Raw genomic sequence first — 20,552 nt, 5'->3', positions numbered from 1 at the left:
CGAACCTATCTGGCATCCAACCTCGGTGAGAGGTGGACACCAAGTTACCCGAGACCTCCTGCACCTCAGGAGACTGGACTCCGGCGGGGTCACCCTGAGCCGAGGCACCCACCTCGGGCTCGTCTAATTGACTATCGAAACTAGACATAATGAAAAGAAATAGGAAGAAAAGGAGGCTAAGGTGACTCACCAAAGGAAGACAACCGAACTGGAGAAAACTTACCCGAGCTAGAGGCTTTGGACGCGAGCTCAAGACAAAGGCTGAGGACTTATGGCGAGGGAAAAATGGCCAGGACCCCTGCTATTTATAGTCACTATACGCGGGCATTGACAGCCGAGATTGAAATGATCTAACGGTTCTCATGAATACCAGATGCATGACCCTTGAAGCGAATTTGGTTTAGCGCGTTTTTTTGACGTCTGCGGAGCCCATAAATCGTGTGACATCCGCGCATAGACTGTAAGTGACCCGAGCTGCTCCTGGTTGAGCCAAGCAGAGAACCGGTCCGACCAATGATCTGGCAGACAAGAAGGCATAAGCTCTGAGCCAAACCCACCTGACACACCGTGGACTCCCTGCGCTGGGTCAGAATCCCCAGTACGGGGAGTGGGGGGCAATTGATGTAGGGTGATTTGGCCCAACCTCATAGCACGGGGACATGTGGACATGACTTGGCATAGGTGACGACTTAGCATGACAACCTGGCCACAACTCGGCATAACAAGCTCACCGACGCCCAGCTGAATAACTCGGTGGATGTGGTAACTCGCCGGGAAGCGAGACCCAACTCATCCCAAATCCTCCCTAAGGGTGGAGATCCGAGCTCCCCTTGAGACCCGAGCTCTTCCTTCCTAAGAGGGGAACACCCCAACTTTTGGCTAAGTGTCCCGAGGTAGGAACACTTCGAGACAACACCGTCAACTCTCTTGTCCATACTTGCCTGAGGTCCGCCTCCAGTGTAAGCACCTCAGCATACCTCAACACCTCGGTGCAGGGTAGTTCGGTGCAAAGTAGCTCGGCAACCTGCAGGGAAGATCCGCCTGATAGCCGTACCTACCGGATTTGGAGGCAGTGCCCACGTCTCTCACCAGGCGGTGTCGTGCTTGCCATCTCTGAAAAGTATGGCACGCCTGACGAATCCATACCCTACAATGGCTGCTTGCACCCGCCACCTCAGCCCTGACAATAACGGTTGCACCGGAGGCTGTTGCACCAGATTTGACAGAGCTCCGGTATAAGAAAACCCCAACCCTCGCGAAGCAAAGATATTGAAGTTATTGCAATCAACACTCTTAATTTTTTCTTTGCATTTTTATTGAATCTTTTGAGAATTCTAAGTTAAGCATTTGAGTGTTACGGCCGGAAGAGTAACCCAGTAATTTTTCACGTTCCGGTTTGTGTTATATGCCATTGGTTGCAGATAGGAGCCAGGTTGCAAGCTGTTAGGAGTGCCGGATCGCGCATATTAGGGTGTGCATTTATGGAAATTTGGTTGTGCTAAAATCACTCACCGCTGTCCGAGGCAGTAGTCGTATTAAACGAGAGCTATGATTTAATGATGGAACGAAGAAAAACTGCTGGGCTCAAGATGATTGTAGGCCTTAGATCTCTACTCCAGTAGATCCAACGGCATCGACGTAAGTTGTGATTGTGCCATTTAGGTAGCTTGGAGAACACTCCACTCCACATGACAATATCTAGATTCTATAATAGTGGTTGTTCCAGATTTCAAGCCTAAAATTACTTCCAAACTCTGCACCTCTTCGCCTTGATTTGTAGTCTTCCTCACATTAACCAGAAGAAGAAAGCACTGAAGCAGAGTTTCAGAGGCAGAGAAGAGAAGAAGAATGGAGAGATTGCAGAGAATTTTCTCGGGTGCAGGTGGGATGGGGCACCCTCCTCCTGATTCCCCTCTTCTCGATTCCTCTGAGCAGGTTTACATCTCCTCGCTTGCCCTCCTCAAGATGCTCAAACACGGTATGAAACCTTCTCCAGAACTTCTCTTTTTCGCCCCTTGTTACTTCAATTTGAATCTCTAATCTCTTTCTCTCTCTGTTAGGGTTCTTTTATTCGTACGGGTGGTATAAAGATTGGGTTTTTTCTTTATCATTTTGAAGGGTTCCTTTGAGTTATTAGAATTAATGTTTCAATTCTGTAAATTAGGTTATTTCTTTTGATTTATTACGTGGTTTAGAACTGTTGAGGTTATTGGTGTGGCAGGAAGAGCTGGGGTTCCAATGGAAGTCATGGGATTGATGCTTGGTGAGTTTGTGGATGAATACACTGTGCGTGTCGTGGATGTTTTTGCAATGCCACAAAGTGGTACCGGTGTTAGTGTTGAGGCCGTTGATCACGTCTTCCAAACTAACATGCTTGATATGCTCAAGCAGACGGGCAGGTACTTTTCTTGGATTTCATCATCTATGGCTTGTGGTTAGACTTGAGCTTTGTTATCTCTCTCTCTCTCTCTCTCTCTCTCTCTCTCTCTCTCTCTCTTTTCTGGGTTTTTTATGAGTTATTTAAAAAAGAATCGTTCTAGATGCTATTATGTAGAAAATTGTGCGTGAAAATGGGGAAGAATTATTTTGTCTTTGTTCGTCATGCTTCAATGCATGGTTTATTTTCTCATTGCATACTTGGGTGCATTAAGGTAAGAGTATTATTTATCATTGCTGAGGGTGCCACCAAAAAAATTGCAGAGAGAGTGGAGAAGATCCAAAGGGACTTATTATGGGAAGGGGTGGGGGGAGGGAGGGGTAAAAAGCTCCATCTGGTTAAATGGGATAAGGTGTAGACCCAGTGAGGGGAGAGGGTTTGGGGTTTAGGTGAGATTATTCAACAAAGCCTTACTTGGGAAATGGTTATGGAGATTTGGGTCGAGTAAGGAAGAGAACTCCTTATGGAGGAGGGTGGTAGTTAGTAAATATGGAGTTACGATATTTGAGTGGGAATCAAGGGAAGTCAGCTCTTCATATGGGCTGAGTGTATGGAAAGGAATAATGAATTTTAACCGGGAGTTCAGATATCTAACAAGATTTGCATTTGGGGATGGATCTAGAATAAGATTTTTGGAGGATGATTGGAGTGGAGTGGGAAGATTGTGTGAGGCTTTCCCAAGATTATTTAGGCTGTCGGAACCGGAAGTGTCTATTTTCAGTTATGAAAGAATTGGGGAGCCGATAGTTTGGTGCCCAAGATTCAGAAGGCCACTCCTTGAAATGGAAATTGAGTAGTGGCCTTGTTCAGCCCAGTCTAGGGATGAGAAGTTGGAGAGGGTGAAGATCTCAGCCCAGTCTAGGGATGAGATATGGTGGAAAGAATGCTCAAATGGAAAGTTTACGGTCAAGTCATTGCTATTCAGCCTTGTTTAGGAACTAAATGGACTTTGATACATTGGGTGGGGTCTGGGGTAACCCAATAACCCCTAGGGTGGAAACTTTTGCTTGGCTGGTGGCTATGGACAGTGTCTTGACAATGGATTATTTGAAGTCAAAAAGGTTAGTTTGGGCAGCATGTATTTTATGTGTAAGGAGGAAGAGGAATCAGTCATCCATATTTTCTTTGCATGCAAAACTTCTGGGTTCTTGTGGAACCTCTTGACAGTACTCTTTGGGGAGGAAAAAAGGCTAAAATAATATGGAGCTGTATTCCATTTGCCATCTTCTGGAACATCTGAAAAGAAAGGAATAGAAGAATGTTTGAAGACAAGGAATGGAAGCCGGATAGGTTGGTGGCAGCTGTGGGAAAATCAGTTGCAGATAGGGTGTTGATATTGCCAGAGTTCTCTCAGTTTATGTGAGAAGATTTAGGAGAAAGATTGTGGGAGGTAGTGGGGTTCCAGAATTGTGAATTGGAAAATTAAAATTGTACTGTTTTTGTTTTTTGATTTTGGCTGTTTGGTGCTACCTTATCACCTATCCAGATTGTACTCTTTTTTATTTTAATGAATTTATTTTATTTATCAAAAAAAGGTAAGAGTATGCTAAAGGGTAAAACAATCAAATTAGAGAATGAATCCCCATTTGTTTTTGGATTGTCTATTATCTTTGGAGTTCTTCCTCAACCAAATGCATTTGGGAGCTGCTGTAAATTGAATCCAACTACCTGAAACCTGAGAATGGGGTGCATATTTCTCTATTTTTACATACTCTCCTTTGTTTAGTGATGTTCAAGTGTGTTTTTTCTTATGGAAGTTTTCGTTGTTATGGCCCTTGATAGAATGCATTGAGAAAACAAAATTCATGTAACCAACCCCATATAGCTCGGATAAGGTTTTGTTGAATTTAGTATGCATGGAATGATTGTAACATATATAAATTGCTTCATATATGTTTTGTTGAATTTATTTATAGATGAATTCCACTTTAACCAATTGTCTCTTCTAACAAGATCTTCACACAAGTCAATTCACTATTTTCATCCTCACCATACCTTGCCCACTGCATCTTTTCTGCTCAGTGCTATATTTTCTCTTCTTAGTATTCGATGTTTCAATGTTTTTGACAATGAAGCCAACACCATCAATTATGCTATCCATGTAAGGTATCCAACTATCCATTTTTGGAGATGGGTTCAATTCTTATTGGTAAATGTTCTGTTATGAGTTAGTTCTCTTTGATAGAGTTCCCCTTCTTAGGTCAACTTTTCAAGGGCTATAAATCACAACCTCACATTTGTTTTTGATCAGCAAAGAAGAATTTTATTTGAAATTAGATTTAAAAATTTACAACTTTGTGTATGGGATTCAAACTCTCACACTATTACATATTTCTGTCACTCTTTACATTGCAGCCCAAAACAATTGTTGCCTCAAAGCCCCTTGTTTAGCAAGATAATCAGCTAGCCCATTTCCACTCCTTCTAACCCATTTGAATTCAGCTTCTACCTCCCTTGCGACCTTTTCCACTTCCCTTATCACTTGTTTGAAAGTCCATGGAGTAGTTCTATAAATCACAACCTCACATTGGATCTTATGGTTTAAGATGTTGTTCTTTTTTTGGTAAGAAGATGTTATGCTTTGGTTGGCAGGATTTAGGAAATCATATTTCCCTTTTCTTTTTTTTGGTAAGATGTTAAAAGCGTAAGGCGCAAAAAAAAAAGTGCAAGGGCCATTTTTCACCTGAGGTGTGAGGCACACCCCTTTTTGAATCAAGGCACGAAAATGCAAAAAATGCTAAAAAGTTTTAAAAAGGCCAAAAAATAAAAAAAGCAAAATATTAAAAAATAAACACAACATTAATTAAAAATATAAATTAAAATTTAAAATAAATGTTTTTAAAAAACCTATTATCTCAAATTAAAATATAGAAACATAGCATGTAAAACATATTTAAAATGAAAACTTAAAAAATAAAATTAAGAATAACATGTAAAACATATTCAAGCATGTAAACTCTTAATCTCTTTATTTTTTCCCAATTGCATTACTTCAAATAGCTAATGTGATGTTAAACATCATGCATTCTTGATTCTATGAGCCATCTTTGTACCGGGCTTCGTGAGGCAAGCCCAAACAAGTCCATATCGGGGTGTTAAATTCCTAATCCCTATAAAAAACGGTTTATAACTTTTAAGTGTATTTTAAAAATATCTTTTATTAGGGTGGCTGAATGAGAAACATTAGCAAATGGGGTTCTTGTGTGAGGGGCTTGGTTGGGGGTAGGCCTGTTCACGAGCTGGGCTTTTCCTCTTTATAAACAGAAAATGACCAGGCCCAAAAGCCTGAGCTTGGCCCTGCATAAAGCTCGAAGCCTGATCTAGACAAATATTTTATATTATATTAATTATATATTGTGTATTTTATAATATTCTACATATTATAATATATAACACCTTTTTTCACTACTAATTTTGTTGTTATATAATATATATTATATTTTTTACTATATATAATATTATCAAGCTGGGCTTATTTGGGAAAGCTTGAGCTTGCTCAAAATAGTTGGGCCCATAGTTTTCAAGGCGCCAAGGCGAGGCCAGGCGATTGGGGGACGCCTAGGCATCACCTAGGCGATGGATTTTTTTATGTTAAAAAATAGATCCTAGGGTAGTTCCCTAGGTGCCATAACCATATTTCTTTAATAATTATTCATGGTTTTCATAAGAAAAGTATAAAATTCATATTAAAGTATAGAAGATCAACATATCCATGAGAAGAAAAGGAAGAAGGAAAATAAAATTCAAAAAATATAGGCGCTGAACCCTTATTTTTGTTATAGGAAAAGAAGAAAATAAAAAGTAGTAGTAGTAGTAGTAGTAGTAGTAGTAGTAGTAGTAGTAGACTGTAAGAGAAGCCATTCTCTAATTAGACTTTCAAGAAATACTTTTCCCTATCTAAGATTCATATCTTGAACAATGCTTTGCCAATTGTTTATCAATTCTTTTAAGAAATAGAAAATTTGACAAATCTGAGGAGTTTCTCTTTTTGGGATGGTTGGTGGGGGAAGAAAGTCAAAGGAAGTAATTTAATGATGATAGTTATTTATCTTGTGTTCTTCAGAACGCTAGAGGGTTATTCTATCTCATCCTGCATATGGATTATTTGAACACAAGCCCTTTGACATTAGGTTTTGTCATATTGCTTAAGCCTAGGGAGTATGTTATAGGAGCTAGAGGATGTATGTTCTAGGAGCTAGAGGATGACCTATATCCAAGGGTAGACAATAATGTTGGAATGACCTATCGGCTTGGTTACCCTTTTCAGGTTTTGTTCTGGCTTAGTGTGGCTCTATATCAGTGTTATAAAAAAATTAAAAATATTGACCAGTCAACCACTAGTCATTTGGTGACCATGATAACTGCATGACTAACTAGTTGTCAATTACCCGTGAGCCGTGATGCAGTCATCTAGGATGACTAAGCATCAATTGGGTTAACTAGATTGACCAACAACTAGTTTGCTTAGTAGATCAGACTATCAGAGTTAACTTTATAGTTTTAATTGATTTATGTTTAGTAGATCTTTTAAAATTGTATATAAGCATGTCTATTGCATATGGTCAGGTGAGGAAATTATATTATAAAATAGAAAACAAAAGGCTAACATAAAAGTGAAACTGTGAAGTTCTTTTAGGTCTTCCCATCAGTAGTATGCTGCTATGGAGTTGCTATAAACACATGCTTCTCTCCCTCCCTAAACTGTTAGTGTTGCTCCCTAAGCCTATCGGACCTTTTCTTTATGTTTGCAAAAGAGAGATTATATACTAAATGTTCTATATCATTCTCTTTTAATGGATTTTCACAGTTATTAAATATTTTTATATTGACCATTGCATCAAAATTTAGATAAGCACTTTTGTGGTTGGCCAGTCGGAGAGTCAATGTCTATGTGCTGATTAGTCATTGCATTGCCTAAGGAGGCTAAAACAACTGGTTATGGCTTCATCTTCACCGTGCTGATAACACTTCTGTAAGCTTCTAAATAAGAGAAGATTTGGGTGGCAAAGTAGGGAACGAGTGCCAAAAAGAGCAAAGGATTTACTTAATTATCGACTAATCCATCTTTAGTTAACAAGCTTTCAGAATCCATTTGGTAGTTTTTAAAGGGTCTTCTTCATTGGGTGGAGTTTCATGGGGAAAATATATGACAAAAGCATTTAATCAACTAATTTCAGCAAATACATAAATTGTTATTTGCCCATGATGGCATGGCCATGTTTGGACATTTACTACCATTAAAAATGCTGTCTTTGTTGGAGATATTCTTTGTCTTGAATCCATTTTTTACATCAAAGGTGATTTATAATTTTTTCCAACTTCCCTATATTATTTGAAAATTTAATAGCATTTATCATATTAAACGGTGCTGGATTTTTACCTATTAATCATCATATATTGTGTTCTAGCCCCGTGAATTTGATCATAAAAATGTCTGGCTCTCTTGTTTGGAATACCTGCAAGAGGGATAGTTTATTGCATACACATTTTCTGTTTGTTGTGTTCTGTTTTTCTTGCATAATCCTGTATCTTCAAAAAATCCTGTCAATCTACCATGCTTATGCTACTGTTCTCCCTTTCCCCTTATTTCTCTCTTCTTTGTTGCTTATTCTTCTTTGCTTTACTGCAGACCAGAAATGGTGGTTGGTTGGTACCATTCACATCCTGGCTTTGGTTGTTGGCTTTCTGGGGTTGACATAAACACGCAACAGGTACTATTTTCTGTTTATACCACCTCACTGAAAATAGGGAAACCTGTTTACTGACCATTGTTTTGTTTTTCCTTTTCAAAAAATTAAAACAGTTTTCTTTCACAAGATGCTGACATGGCATAGAAAAACATCAAAGTACATTGAATTATGCCTTGTTTAGTAAACTTGTAAATTCTATTCTCCATTCAGACATCACTAGAGCTCTCAATATACTTAATAATAAAACAATGTTGGTGTAAACCAAGTGTTGGACTTGGAATTAACAAGATTGTCTACTGTTACTTCAGAAGACATAAAGCTGGAAATTATAGCCACATTTATGATATCCAGTTTACAGCAAGCAGGTACACCTTATAAACAAATATCTGTTAAATATACTCTTTTTGTCATAGAATGTCTAATGTTTAGATACTGGTTTAAAGGAGACATAAGAATGATGGTGTTGGCAAGTCCTATACTTGTATTCATCTTTGGTCTGGATTTACAAATATGGATTGAACATGTAGATATGTTTTTTCTACATATTTGGCTGATAGTCTAGCCAGATCATCAGCAGCATCATGTACAAAACCTTTCTTTAGTGACTGACATGTTTCCAAAAAGAAAAAAAATATTTGCTTTATTAAACCTTAATCTGTAGATGCATCCTGCTATTGTTCATTCTGCCATTTTTGTCTAATTCATGGAGTTACACATGCTACTTCTTTTATGCACTCATTTCAATTCTGTCTTGCAGAGTTTTGAGGCTCTAAATCAAAGGGCTGTTGCTGTGGTGGTAGATCCAATTCAAAGTGTGAAAGGGAAGGTGGTCATTGATGCCTTCCGCTTGATCAACCCACAGACAATGATGCTTGGCCAAGAACCACGCCAGACAACTTCCAACCTTGGACATCTGAACAAGCCATCCATTCAGGTGAGTGCTTGTGGTTGCAGTTATGCCTCCCTAAGATATCATTGATCCCTACTGCAAGCCATTTTCACAAGTTAACCTATCCTCTTTTATGATCACCACCAGGCATTGATCCACGGGCTGAACCGGCACTACTACTCAATTGCCATTAATTACAGGAAGAACGAACTTGAGGAGAAGATGTTATTGAACCTACATAAAAAGAAATGGACTGATGGTTTGACACTACAGCGGTTTGATGCCCACTCCAAAACCAATGAACAGACTGTCCAGGTAGGTAAATGGGGAGTTTAAAGTTTTAACTTTCTGGAAGTGACATGTATTCTACTGCAGAAATTTTGTGACCCTTACTATTCTCTCCCTTTGTTTGCATTTGCACTTTTGAAACAGCCTAGACTTGAGCTGTTCTGGTGTCACTCTTGCTACTCCAATTCACTTCTCAACCTATCCTCTATCCGTTTCTAGTTTTGAACTCATCATTTAGCTATGATTTATTCTCTTACTTACCAGGATATTTTGGGAACCTCCAATAGTCATCTGTATATGGCTCTTAACGTTGACATGTTTTTTTTTGTCATCTTGTTGAAAATAATCAGGAGATGCTGAATTTGGCCATCAAATACAACAAGGCAGTTCAGGAAGAAGATGAGTTACCTCCTGAAAAGCTGGCTATTGCAAATGTAGGCAGACAGGACGCCAAGAAGCATTTGGAAGAGCATGTGTCGAATTTGATGTCGTCGAACATAATTCAGACACTGGGGACAATGCTTGACACTGTGGTATTTTAAGAGAAAACAGTTTTTAAACTCCAAAGCAATGTGGTAGATCCTGCTGCTGTTGGAGTAAGTTACTTTACCCTGAAATTCTCAGTTTCTCACGTTCAAATATCTATTGAGTAAACCACTGAAATCAAAGAAAAGCAGGAGTTGAAATGAAATTCTCTTTACAATCAAATTCCCAGACTGTTCAAGCAAAGGAGATAAATTGAGTTTGTATCTTTTTAAAACAGATGTCAGTCATGACAGTAGGACTGGGACTTGTCTTTTTGTCCAAGGTTTGAAAATTATATATTTTCTTATTGTATTATCTAGTGCGTCTCACTCCATAAGAATAGATTTTTGTCTACCATCATCACTGCTTTTTACACGTGTCCGGTTTCCATATCAAGGGTATTTGTGTCTTCTAAATTTTAATATCGGGGTGTCTTGGTAGTTTCACCACCTTATACTCGGTGAGAGTAGGATTACCAGTCCTGGAGGCTAGCTTTGGTTGGAAGGAATTTACCGGAAGCTTGCTTTTGTCATTTCTTAAACTGGATAATCTACCTACTTTTTAAAGGAAAAAAAAAAGATCTACACAATCTTGATTTGAAATATTCACATCAACCTAGATGATTATAATCTTTGTTAATGAAAATTAACTTTAGAGTATAGAAGTAGTTGTTGATTAGTAATCGTGATGAGGCTTTGGCCCAAGTTCTAAGTATCATACAGGGCGATACACCTGCCTGTATCGGTATTCTTTTTGTTTTTTTTTTTAATATTTTTTCGAAATCTGGTTCAGAGGGGCCTGTTTAAGGCCGGTCTACCCCCTGAACCACTTGCCGACCCGAAACACCCCCTGTAGAGGTTTATTGGGAAGGCTCTGATATGATATGTAGTATTGTATCGGCTGATATGTATCAATACTTTAAACCTTGCTTTGCTGTGAATTTTTTAAAACTTCAGCATCGCCATCCCAAACCATAAATAAAGTTGAGCTTGGTAGCTAGTGCATTTTTACTCTGTAATCCCTTAAAAAGAAAAGGGGTAAAAGACTTAAAGATACCCCAAGTTTTTATAAATCATCTTATAACATATTCTGAATTTTTAAAAGACTCAAAGATACCTTGCCACTATTTACCCTTCATTTTCTCTCAAATTTTATAGAAGAACCAAAGATATCTAAAGAACTTTAACTTTCGACTGTTCAATCTGGATGGTGGGTATATATCAGGCTGCACCTCCCCTCAATTCAATGTTCTCTTACCATTGGGGCAAATGCAACATCCTGGTAAGGAAGTGGTTACTGTCGACATCAGCACCACCATCAAAACACCATTCGTGATTCCAAACATTGGGTTCCAGTTGAAAAATTAATTCAACCACCATTTAACAAGCTAGCATAAATGAACAGTAGTACAACTTTTTATTTTTTTATTTTTTATTTTTATTTTAGTTTTTGGTAATGATTGAATAGTTTGTTATCAAGTGTGTTAATTGATTAATATATAAAAGCTAAGAAGGAACAATACACTGAATGTACTATTAATATAGTTCAACAAGCCAATGATAAGGAATGTTTAGATCGATCAAAAAAATAACAAGGAATACTTAGAACATCATTTGACTCAAGAAGACATTGATCTCTTCCCAGATGGAATATTTATAACATCAAGTTTTCTGATACTAGCTTGGGAGATCTGATAGAGGAGAGAGGAAGGTCTAATGTGTTGGAGATTGAACAATGTGCTCATATTTCAAAGACCCATCATCAAAGTCTAATGTAGTAATGGTGCCTCTGTGAATTGGTGGCTATTAAGAAGCAAATTTGTCATCCAATCATCTTAGCTGCCAACACAATTGATCATTGATCATTAATGCTAACTTATTCTACTAGCCGCACAACTCATCGTTCTTTTTATTTCTGACACTCTTTTAAAAGTTAATTCATGTCTCTGTTTGTCCTAATGCTATCTGCAAACCAAGAGCTTGACAGATCCCCCATTGGATCAGATGCTCAACTACAAGAAACTCAAAATCTTGGAACTAAGAAGTATATTTTCAATTTTGGCCATTGTTTCTCTAGGCACTCATAAGGATGCATTCTTCCATCCATGAAAGAGCAAAATTAAACTCAGCTATCTCCTTTTTGAAAAGCCCAACAAAGAATAGTTGTATTTTGCAACTCAAATTGTTCCGTTACGAGAAGTAGACAATTAAGGAAAGGTGTAGCTAGATGTGTATTAGCCGTCATTCAACACACCATCTGAACTAAGTTGACTATTCCTTTTTTTTTTTGTCTTCCTCTGCATTCCTACTCTCTTCCTCTATTCTCAAGTCAAAATTCAGGGTATGTTTAAGTCAATTTATGAAAAGTTATGGTATGTTTAAGTCTTTCACCCAAAAGAATATTTCCTTCCCATTAGCCAAAATTCTTAGGGCCCATTTGGTTTGCGATTAGAATTAGAATCGGAATTGGAATGGTGGTATGTTATAAGTCTTTCACCCAAAAGAATATTTCCTTCCCATTAGCCAAAATTTTTGGGGCCCATTTGGTTTGCGATTAAAATTAGAATCCCTTGGAATCGGAATTGGAATGGCCTATTCCCCCTGCTTGTTTGGTTCAAACAGGAATTGGAATCGGATTTAGATTTATGCTGTTTGGTTCATTAAGAGGTAGGAAATTTTGCCCCTAATAAAAAAAATGCAGAAAATGCATGGACATACCAAAAAATTTGCAAAAATTGCAGGAAAATGCATGAAAATACTGAAATTTTTACGGAAATTACAAAAAATTGCAGAGGTTTTGAAGAAAATACAAACATTGCAAAATTGCAGAAATTTTTCAAGAAAATGTAGAAATTACAACAAATTTTCAGAAAATTCAGAAAAATGCATGAAAGTACCTAAAATTTTGCAGGAAAATGCAGAAATTACAACAACTTTGTAGAAAATTTAGAAAAATGCATGAAAATATCAGAAATTTTGTAGAAATTTCATAAAATTATAGAATTTGGCAGGAAATGCAAAAATTACAACAGTTTTGTAGAAAATTGCATGAAAATACTAGAAATTTTGAAAAAAATTGCAGAAAATTACATAAATTTAATTTAAAAAATAAAAAATACAGAAATTTTGTAGGAAAATGAAGAAATTACAACAATTTTGCAGAAAACCGAATTGTTTCTTTATGGTCTAGACTCTTGGTTTGCAAAAACTAGGATACTAGAATTTATGTTTCTCTGGGGTGGAACATGAAAGAGATGTGACAATTTACCACTGCAATGAGTAAAAATTTACATAGATACCCAAGTGTATTCTTTTCAAGAAGCTAATGTCATGCTTGGGCAACTGTCAACACTGCAAGCCATAATGTCCCTATAATCTCGTGAGATTCTACTGCTCTTCTTGTACTTAAACAACAGATTTGAGTGGTCAAATGCTGTAAGCTTTATGAATCCAAAGTCATGGTCGTTATAATAACTCCATTTGGTATGTATTGTGGTGAAATCTGCAAGGCTAGCACCTCCTCCCCCAGCAACTACATGGATGGTTCCATTCAAGGGACTCTGATTGTATGACTTTCTTTACTTGTGTAAACATTCTGTAACAGAAGCACGACACCCATTGTTAGTTTATGAGGTGAAGAATCTGGATGAACTAACAAGCATGTTAGCTACCATTTGAAACATTTCAATTTAATATAGAAGAGGTTGAATGCTCATTTCTACAAGATGTGATAATCTACACTAATAACAAATCAATTAATAAACAGTTAACCATTTATATGTAAAAGGTATTTCAGATTGGATGTTGGTCAGAATCCTTGAGAGGAAAACGGTAACAACAATCCATCCCTAAAATACCATGGAAATTCCAATTCCGGAATAGGGGTTTGACACATGGACTAGAAAGAGTTATCAGGGAAATTTTTAAAGCTTATAATGTTAGTAAGTCTGAAATTTGTGCAGAACCAAAGAATCAGGGAGGAAAGCGGATTGTCGTTTTAGAATTTTTAAAGCTTCAGTGTTCCACTCATCCTCCTCACACCTACTGGGGCTACTCCTAGTCCCCACAAATATGCTACCAAACTGTTATATAAAAATTACATAGGTTAAATTAATTGTTAGAACATTAATCGAACAAGCTTTTGAGACTATTTCTTGGAAGCTTGGCTAGAACACAGACATAATGATAACACACACAAATGTATAGGCAAAAGGGAAAAGCTACTTACACTGAATTGGCCCACAGGTCCTTCAGAAAACTTGTGTACGCCACCCCCCTGTCCTTGCTGGTGCACCTGTATTATATACAGTAAAAAAAAATCAAAGTTCTCTGAATATGTATGCTTTCCAGAAAGAGATAAACAAAAAATAGCCATTATGAGCTGAAGATCCAGACTGCCTAAACTCAGCCATTGTTCTATGATAGATGTTTGGGTATGCAAGGTAAGGTTGATGATGCTTACAGATTGTTTGAGAGAATGGTTACCGACTTCTGGAGGAAATGAAGACAAAGGATTACCAACCCTTAGTGGTTACATATGGATTAGTCATTCATGGGATTTCCAAGATTGATAGGCTTGATGAAGCATGCACGCTCTTTGGAGAAGCAAAATCAAGAGTAGGCATGAATGTAGTAAGGTATAGCAGTCTTATTGATGCTTTTGGAAAGGTCGGTAGAATAGATGAGACATATCTTATCATGGAAGAGTTGATCCACAAGGGATTGGCACCTAATGTGTACGCATGGAACTGCATTCTTGATGCGCTAGTGAAGACAGAGGAAATTAATGAAGCCCTTGTCTACTTTCAGTCCATGAAAGACCTTAAATGCACCCAAATTCCATCACTTACAACATTATCATAAATGTGTGCACAGAAAGCCAAAACTCTGTTGCTTTTTAACTGATATGTCATCTGTGTCAAATACAATTACAGATATTATGAATAATTTTACTTTAGGTGTGTCAAATACACATCCAAGAACAGGCTTTTGATTTTTAGGTACTTGTGGATGCAAAGAGAAAATTGATGCAGGAAGAAAGAGGTAGCTAATGTAGTACTTTTTTTTCTTGCAAGTTCCAAGTTGTCTTTTAAAATAACTTTGTGTTTAGGAATGAATAGGGAGTTCTATTTTTATCTGTTTTAGTTTATTAAAAGTTCTATAGGTTGTCAAGTGGGTATTACTTTGTTTCTGTTTTTCTATTTTATCTAAATACCTTAGGTATATTATGAATAATGTTAATTTGATTGCAGTCAGTTATTGGGCTGACTGCTAGATATATCTTAGAATTGGGCTTGTCTTGAATCAGTCAATATATCTAAATACCTTAGACTTAAAAATTGTTTGCAGTTCAATATGTAAGATTATTAAGCTAGCTTGTCTTGAATTTCAAGAAATAGAAGGGTAAGATAATGACAAATTCTGTTGGTCAGTAGGACATTGGACTGAAACTCATCCCATGAAAAGAAGAAAGAAAAGAGAAATGTGTGGACTCATTTGAGCCCCGTCTCAGCTGCTACTGTTAAATATGAATAAACATGACACCAAACCTATTAACCAATCCAGATAGAAATTGGGATAAAGTGGTTGCTTTCTTGTAACTCTAAAATCCCTTAATTAATTGTAAATTTTCTTGTTTAATCAGACTGCTATCCAATTTGAAATTAGTTTAGAATGTTATTGTACTCTGATGAACTTGATAGAGATCTTTCAGACTTATTAGCTACAAAGATAGAGCTGAATCAGGTAAACAATAGAATAAACATAGAAAAATTCAAACACCATACAGAACTAATGACTAAATAACTCTACTCACATAAGGATGCATTGCAAAATGAAATTGGGAAAAAATTAAAACACATTTGATATTTGAAAGAAGACCTGCTAAATTTAACATGTATTTCGAGGTCAAGTATAAACAACTAAATTTAACATGCATTTCAGACCTTCTACTAAAGATCTATATAACAAATACTTTGCTAGAAAGGAAAATTGAGGACAACATACCTTGCTGTGGTTTGGTCTGGTATGCAGCGGAAAAACTGGGGAGGAATGAAAAAATAAAGTGAGAGAGAGAGAAGGAGAGGAAGAAGAATAGGAAATAGGAGAGAAAAAAATTTGATGGTGATTTACCTCATTGTCACCGTTGCCAGAGTTTTAGTTCAGATCAATACTTCAAACTTCAGCTGCCGAAGGAGAGGGTGACGAGAGAGAAAGGGGAATGTGTTATCACTCTCTTCTCGCTGGCAAGAAGAGGCTTGTGGTCGGCCTCGACCTATAGTGAGACCTCTCACCGCTCCAGAGGATAATGAAGAAAATAAGAACTCAAGTATTTCATTGATGTCGAAGAAGGAGGAGAGGATGCAAATAGGCCAGGTTGTTGTAACAACCTGCCAGGTGTCCGAATATTCTCTTGTCCTCCTAACTAGGGGTGAGAAAAAAAAACCAAAAAACCGAACCGACCGAAAAAATCGACCGAAACTGAACTGAAAAATCGGTTAACCGAACCGGTCGGTTCAGTTTCAGTTCAATGTTTTAAAAAACTGAAAATTTCGGTTAATCATTTAAAAAAACCAGTAGTTAACCAAACAGACTGGTATATATTTTATATAGTATTATATATATTTTAAATATAATAAAAACAATTAAACTGCCAAACTGACTACTGATAGTTTGAGACTTTCAGGCTGCCAGACTGGCGAACAACCTGTCTGATAGTCTGAGTCATCTGACTCTGACACCTGCCACGCAGGATCCCTATTCCCTTTTCCCTTCCCCCCCCTCTCTCTCTTGCCTCTCAGACTCTCTTTCTATGAGCTCTTTCTCTCTCTTGCCTCTCGGACTCTCTCTCTCTCTCCTTTTCGAATTCTCACTCTCCGTTCTGGGTTCTGACCTTTGGTGCTCCGCCCTCTGACCGATTCACCTACGGCCTTAACACTGGCGATCCCTCCTGCTTCGGCGACATTGGAGGCTTGGCTGCAGGTTAGAAGCTCTACTGCATCTCAGCGACACTAGTGAAGTGGCATCTCAGTTTTCTTCGATTGTGTTTTCCTTTTTTTTTTTTAATTTTAAGGGCATAAAAAAACCAAAAAACCGAACCATGGTTAACCGATCCATCGGTTAACCGGTTGCATCGGTTCAGTTAAATGTAAAAACCGAACATACCGGTTCGGTAAAAAATTTACCCCACGTGTAATTGTAAAGAAAAATAAGGTAATTCCTCCTGAGCTATTGGCTGGTGGCGGAATATGCTTTACGTGTAATTCTTCATGGATCGGTTGGGCTTGGCAACCTTGCCACTATCAGACTCATAACGCCTAGTGGGTCCCATGAATATGGGCTGGGCTGTAATGTCTTCTAGGATATATATCACTCCCTCCCCCTTGTTCCAAGCCTTGTCCTCAAGGCAGGCACTTGGGTATTTGTTTTTCAAATCATCCCAATCTTCCCAATCTTCCCAAGTAGCACTAGAAGTAGGGGTTCCCTCCCATTGGATTTGCATCTCAACTCCTACCCGGTTCCCTTTCTTGATAATTCACCTGTCCAATATGGTGGTAGGGTAAGGTAGTATGGTCCCAACACTATTAGGGGGGGGGGGTAATGTGGTCATGGAATGGCAATGGGCTCCTAGTTTTTTCTTGAGGCATGAAACATGAAAGTTGGGGTGTAATTTGCAATTGGGTGGAAAATCCAGTTGATAGGCTACTGGGCCGACCCTTTCTAACACCTTGTAGGGCCCAAAAAAATGGGTTGCCAACTTCTGTGACTTTCTCAGGGTCAGGCTACTTTGCTTGTAAGGATGGAGACGAATGTAACAGTAGTCTCCTACTTCAAATTCCCTCTCACTCCTGTGTTTATCCGCCATTATTTTCATTCTATTTATTGCATGATTAAGGTTCTCCTTAAGCATAGAGAGGACTTTATCTCTTTCTAACAATTCTTCCTCTGCTGACTAAGCCTTAGCTATCCCCAGAACATACGTTAGGGGGTTTGGAGGTGGTATGCCATAGACAACTTGGAACGGGGTCAGCTTGGTAGATGAGTGGTAGGTGGTGTTATACCACCACTTCGCTAGGGCTAACTATTTGGCCCAATGATAAGGGTGACTGCCGACAAAACACCTCATATAGGTCTCTAGTGTTCAGTTTAATACCTCAATCTGTCCATCGGATTGGGGGTGATAGGCCAAAATCAAACACAACTTTGTACCTTGTAGTTTAAATAACTCCCTCCAAAAAGTGCTGGTAAAGATGAGATCTCGGTCGCTGACAACGGATGTTGGCATTCCATGTAACCTGAACACCTCCTTCATGAATATCTTAGCAATGTCTTGGGCTGAGTATGGGTGATGTATGGCTATGAAATGTCCATATTTGGACAGTCTATCAACCACTACAAGTATAGAGGATTTCTTCCTTGAGGGGGTAGCCCATCTATGAAGTCAATGCCAATGTCTGTCCAAATCCATTCAGGGAAGGATAGAGGTTGTAACAGCCCAGGGGTGTGCATATTTTCAGTTTTATTTCTTTGACACACCTCACATTGTTGGACCCATTTTTTAACTTCAGCTCTGTGTACCTTTCAGTAGCAAAATCATCTAAGGCGGTGCATTGTGCTGATGTACCCAGAATGTCCTCCGGACGGGGAATCGTGGGCTTCCTCAAATACAATTCTTCTAATAGATGAATATGGGCTTATCACTATTCTTCCCTTTCTCCACAAAAGCCCATTTTGGTATTCAAACCTCTTTGGATTGGTCCTTACTTTCTGTAAGTCTGAGATAAATTGTTGTAAATAAGGGTCATTACCTGTTTCAGCCTTCACTTTTTCCACCAAATTGGGAGTGTGTTGGGATGTAGCCAACAACTCTTCTTTAGTTCTACGAGAAAGGGCATCGATTATGATGTTGTCTTTTCCTTTCTGAGTCACTATCTCATAATCGAAGCTCAATAGTTTGGTGATGAGCCTTTGCTGAACTGGGGTATGGATCCTTTGCTTCAAAAGGAAGCCCAAGCTCTTATGATTAGTTAAGAGTATGAACTTTGCACCAAGCAGGTAATGTCTCCATTTCTGTACCACTAGCACAATGACTAATAGCTCCTCGTATGTGGAAAGGCCCAGGTTTCTCTCTTGTAGGCCATGATCAAAGTATGCAATGGGCTTGTCACCTTAAGACAAAACTTCTCCCAAACCCATGCCATTGGCATCGCTTTCGATAGTAAAGCTCTTAGAGAAATCAGGTGGGGCCAGTATGGGGGCAGTCACCATGGCTCACTTCAATTCTTCAAATGTTTCTATTGCTTGCTCTGACCACTTACATTCCTCTTTTTTGAGAAGTTGAGTAAGGGGTTGTGCAATAATTCCATAGCCCTTTACAAACCTGCGATAATACCCAATTAATTCGAGAAAACCTCTTAACCCTTTTATGGATTTGGGAATGGGCCAAGTGATAATTCCCTTGACCTTTTCTAGGTCCATCTCCACTCCTTGGGCCGAAATGACATGACCTAAATACTCTACCCTTAAACGGCAAATCGACATTTGCTTAGCTTAGCAAACAACTTGTGATGTCTAAGAATCTCTAGTGCAACCTTCAAATGTTGGATGTGGGCCTCAAGAGAGTCACTGTAAATGAGAATGTCATTAGGGGTGTTTACAATAAGAGTCAAACCAATCAAATCGACCAAACCGATCTGATCCAACCCGATCTAGTCAGTTTCTCAAAACTTTTGGTTGGTCTTGGTTTCTAAATGTAAACAACTCGACTGGTCAGGTTGGTTTCAAATTTTCAATCTGAAAATCGAAACCAACCCGAACCAAACCGACTATGGATAGTAGAAGTCTGATACTTCTGGTTTTGGTATAGAAACAATGAGACTCTCTCCACTTTTAAGACTTTACACAATACTTTTTACAAATATTGATAGTTTGGACTCCACTTTAATTATTACTTTTTTCACATTAGTCTTGAAGTTGGAGACAATTGGGCCTCCCTTCATTCATTACTTTTTTGTAATAGTCTTGAAGAGACTTACACAAAAATTGCAACTATCTTTGGATTTCTGGTAGTATAGACACAACAACCTATAAGACATAGAAGAAGATGGTGTTTGACTCAAATAGACAATGAGACAAATCAACCAATAAGAGTCATATAGGAAAAAGAGATTGCAAATCAATAAATCCCCAAACTGGCCCGACCAAACCAAAAAATTGACCCAAGCTGACCCTTCATGTTTGGACCGGCTTTCCCTTATAACTGGTCGGTTTCAGGTTAATTGTTTATCAAACCGACTAGGTCAGTTCGGTTGAGCAAAAAGCCTACAACCGACCCAACCTGACCTGTGCACACCCCTAAATGTCATCGAAGAATACGTGAATAAACTTCCGCAAGTGTCCCTTGAAGATGCTGTTCATTAAAGATTGAAATGTTGATGGGTTATTAGTAAGCCCGAAAGGCATGACTAGGAACTCATAGTGACCCTCGTGAGTCATAAAAGAAGTTTTTGGTATGTCCTCTTTTTTATTTTTATTTGATGATAGCCAGATTGTAAGTCTAGCTTGGAGAACACCTTGGCCCCACATAGCTCATCAAGAAGTTCATTTATTATGGGCATGTGAAATTTGTCTTTGATGGTGACACTATTAAGAGCCCTGTAATATATACAAAGACGCCACCCCCCATCTTTTTTTCTCACTAGAAGGATTGGGGCTGAGAAGGAGCT

At 38.3% G+C, this 20,552-nt stretch overlaps 1 protein-coding gene and 1 long non-coding RNA gene across 2 annotated transcripts; one reads left to right on the top strand and one right to left on the bottom strand.

The window, feature by feature from the left end:
* Window positions 1-1,430: 1,430 nt before the first annotated feature.
* Window positions 1,431-10,144, top strand: LOC148866967 (26S proteasome non-ATPase regulatory subunit 14 homolog). Its single transcript, XM_088975631.1, has 6 exons — window positions 1,431-1,978; window positions 2,222-2,399; window positions 8,067-8,148; window positions 8,885-9,061; window positions 9,164-9,331; window positions 9,655-10,144. Exons 1-6 carry the CDS (start codon window positions 1,849-1,851, stop codon window positions 9,844-9,846), a joined length of 927 nt encoding a protein of 308 aa, XP_088831757.1. The 5' UTR covers window positions 1,431-1,848; the 3' UTR covers window positions 9,847-10,144.
* Window positions 10,145-13,081: 2,937 nt separating this feature from the next.
* On the bottom strand, window positions 13,082-16,122 carry LOC148866966 (uncharacterized). The gene is made up of 4 exons (XR_016109376.1): window positions 15,961-16,122; window positions 15,835-15,869; window positions 14,057-14,122; window positions 13,082-13,423 (listed from the first exon to the last, which is right to left on the bottom strand). It is a non-coding gene; the product is annotated as an uncharacterized LOC148866966 (long non-coding RNA).
* Between the last annotated feature and the right edge of the window lie 4,430 nt (window positions 16,123-20,552).

The sequence above is a fragment of the Nelumbo lutea genome, chromosome 3 (assembly GCF_056320005.1).
Source record: "Nelumbo lutea isolate HS-2025 chromosome 3, American lotus-T2T, whole genome shotgun sequence".
NCBI classification, from domain to species: domain Eukaryota; kingdom Viridiplantae; phylum Streptophyta; class Magnoliopsida; order Proteales; family Nelumbonaceae; genus Nelumbo; species Nelumbo lutea.
This window is presented reverse-complemented; position numbering and strand designations above follow the sequence as displayed.

Bases quoted from the DNA above. Each gene is read 5' to 3' on its own strand.
- LOC148866967 (XM_088975631.1), top strand. From the start codon at position 1,849: ATGGAGAGATTGCAGAGAATTTTCTCGGGTGCAGGTGGGATGGGGCAC. The intron at 2,400-8,066 runs GTACTTTTCTTG...GCTTTACTGCAG, and splicing joins ATGCTCAAGCAGACGGGCAG to ACCAGAAATGGTGGTTGGTT. The intron at 9,332-9,654 runs GTAGGTAAATGG...GAAAATAATCAG, and splicing joins CCAATGAACAGACTGTCCAG to GAGATGCTGAATTTGGCCAT.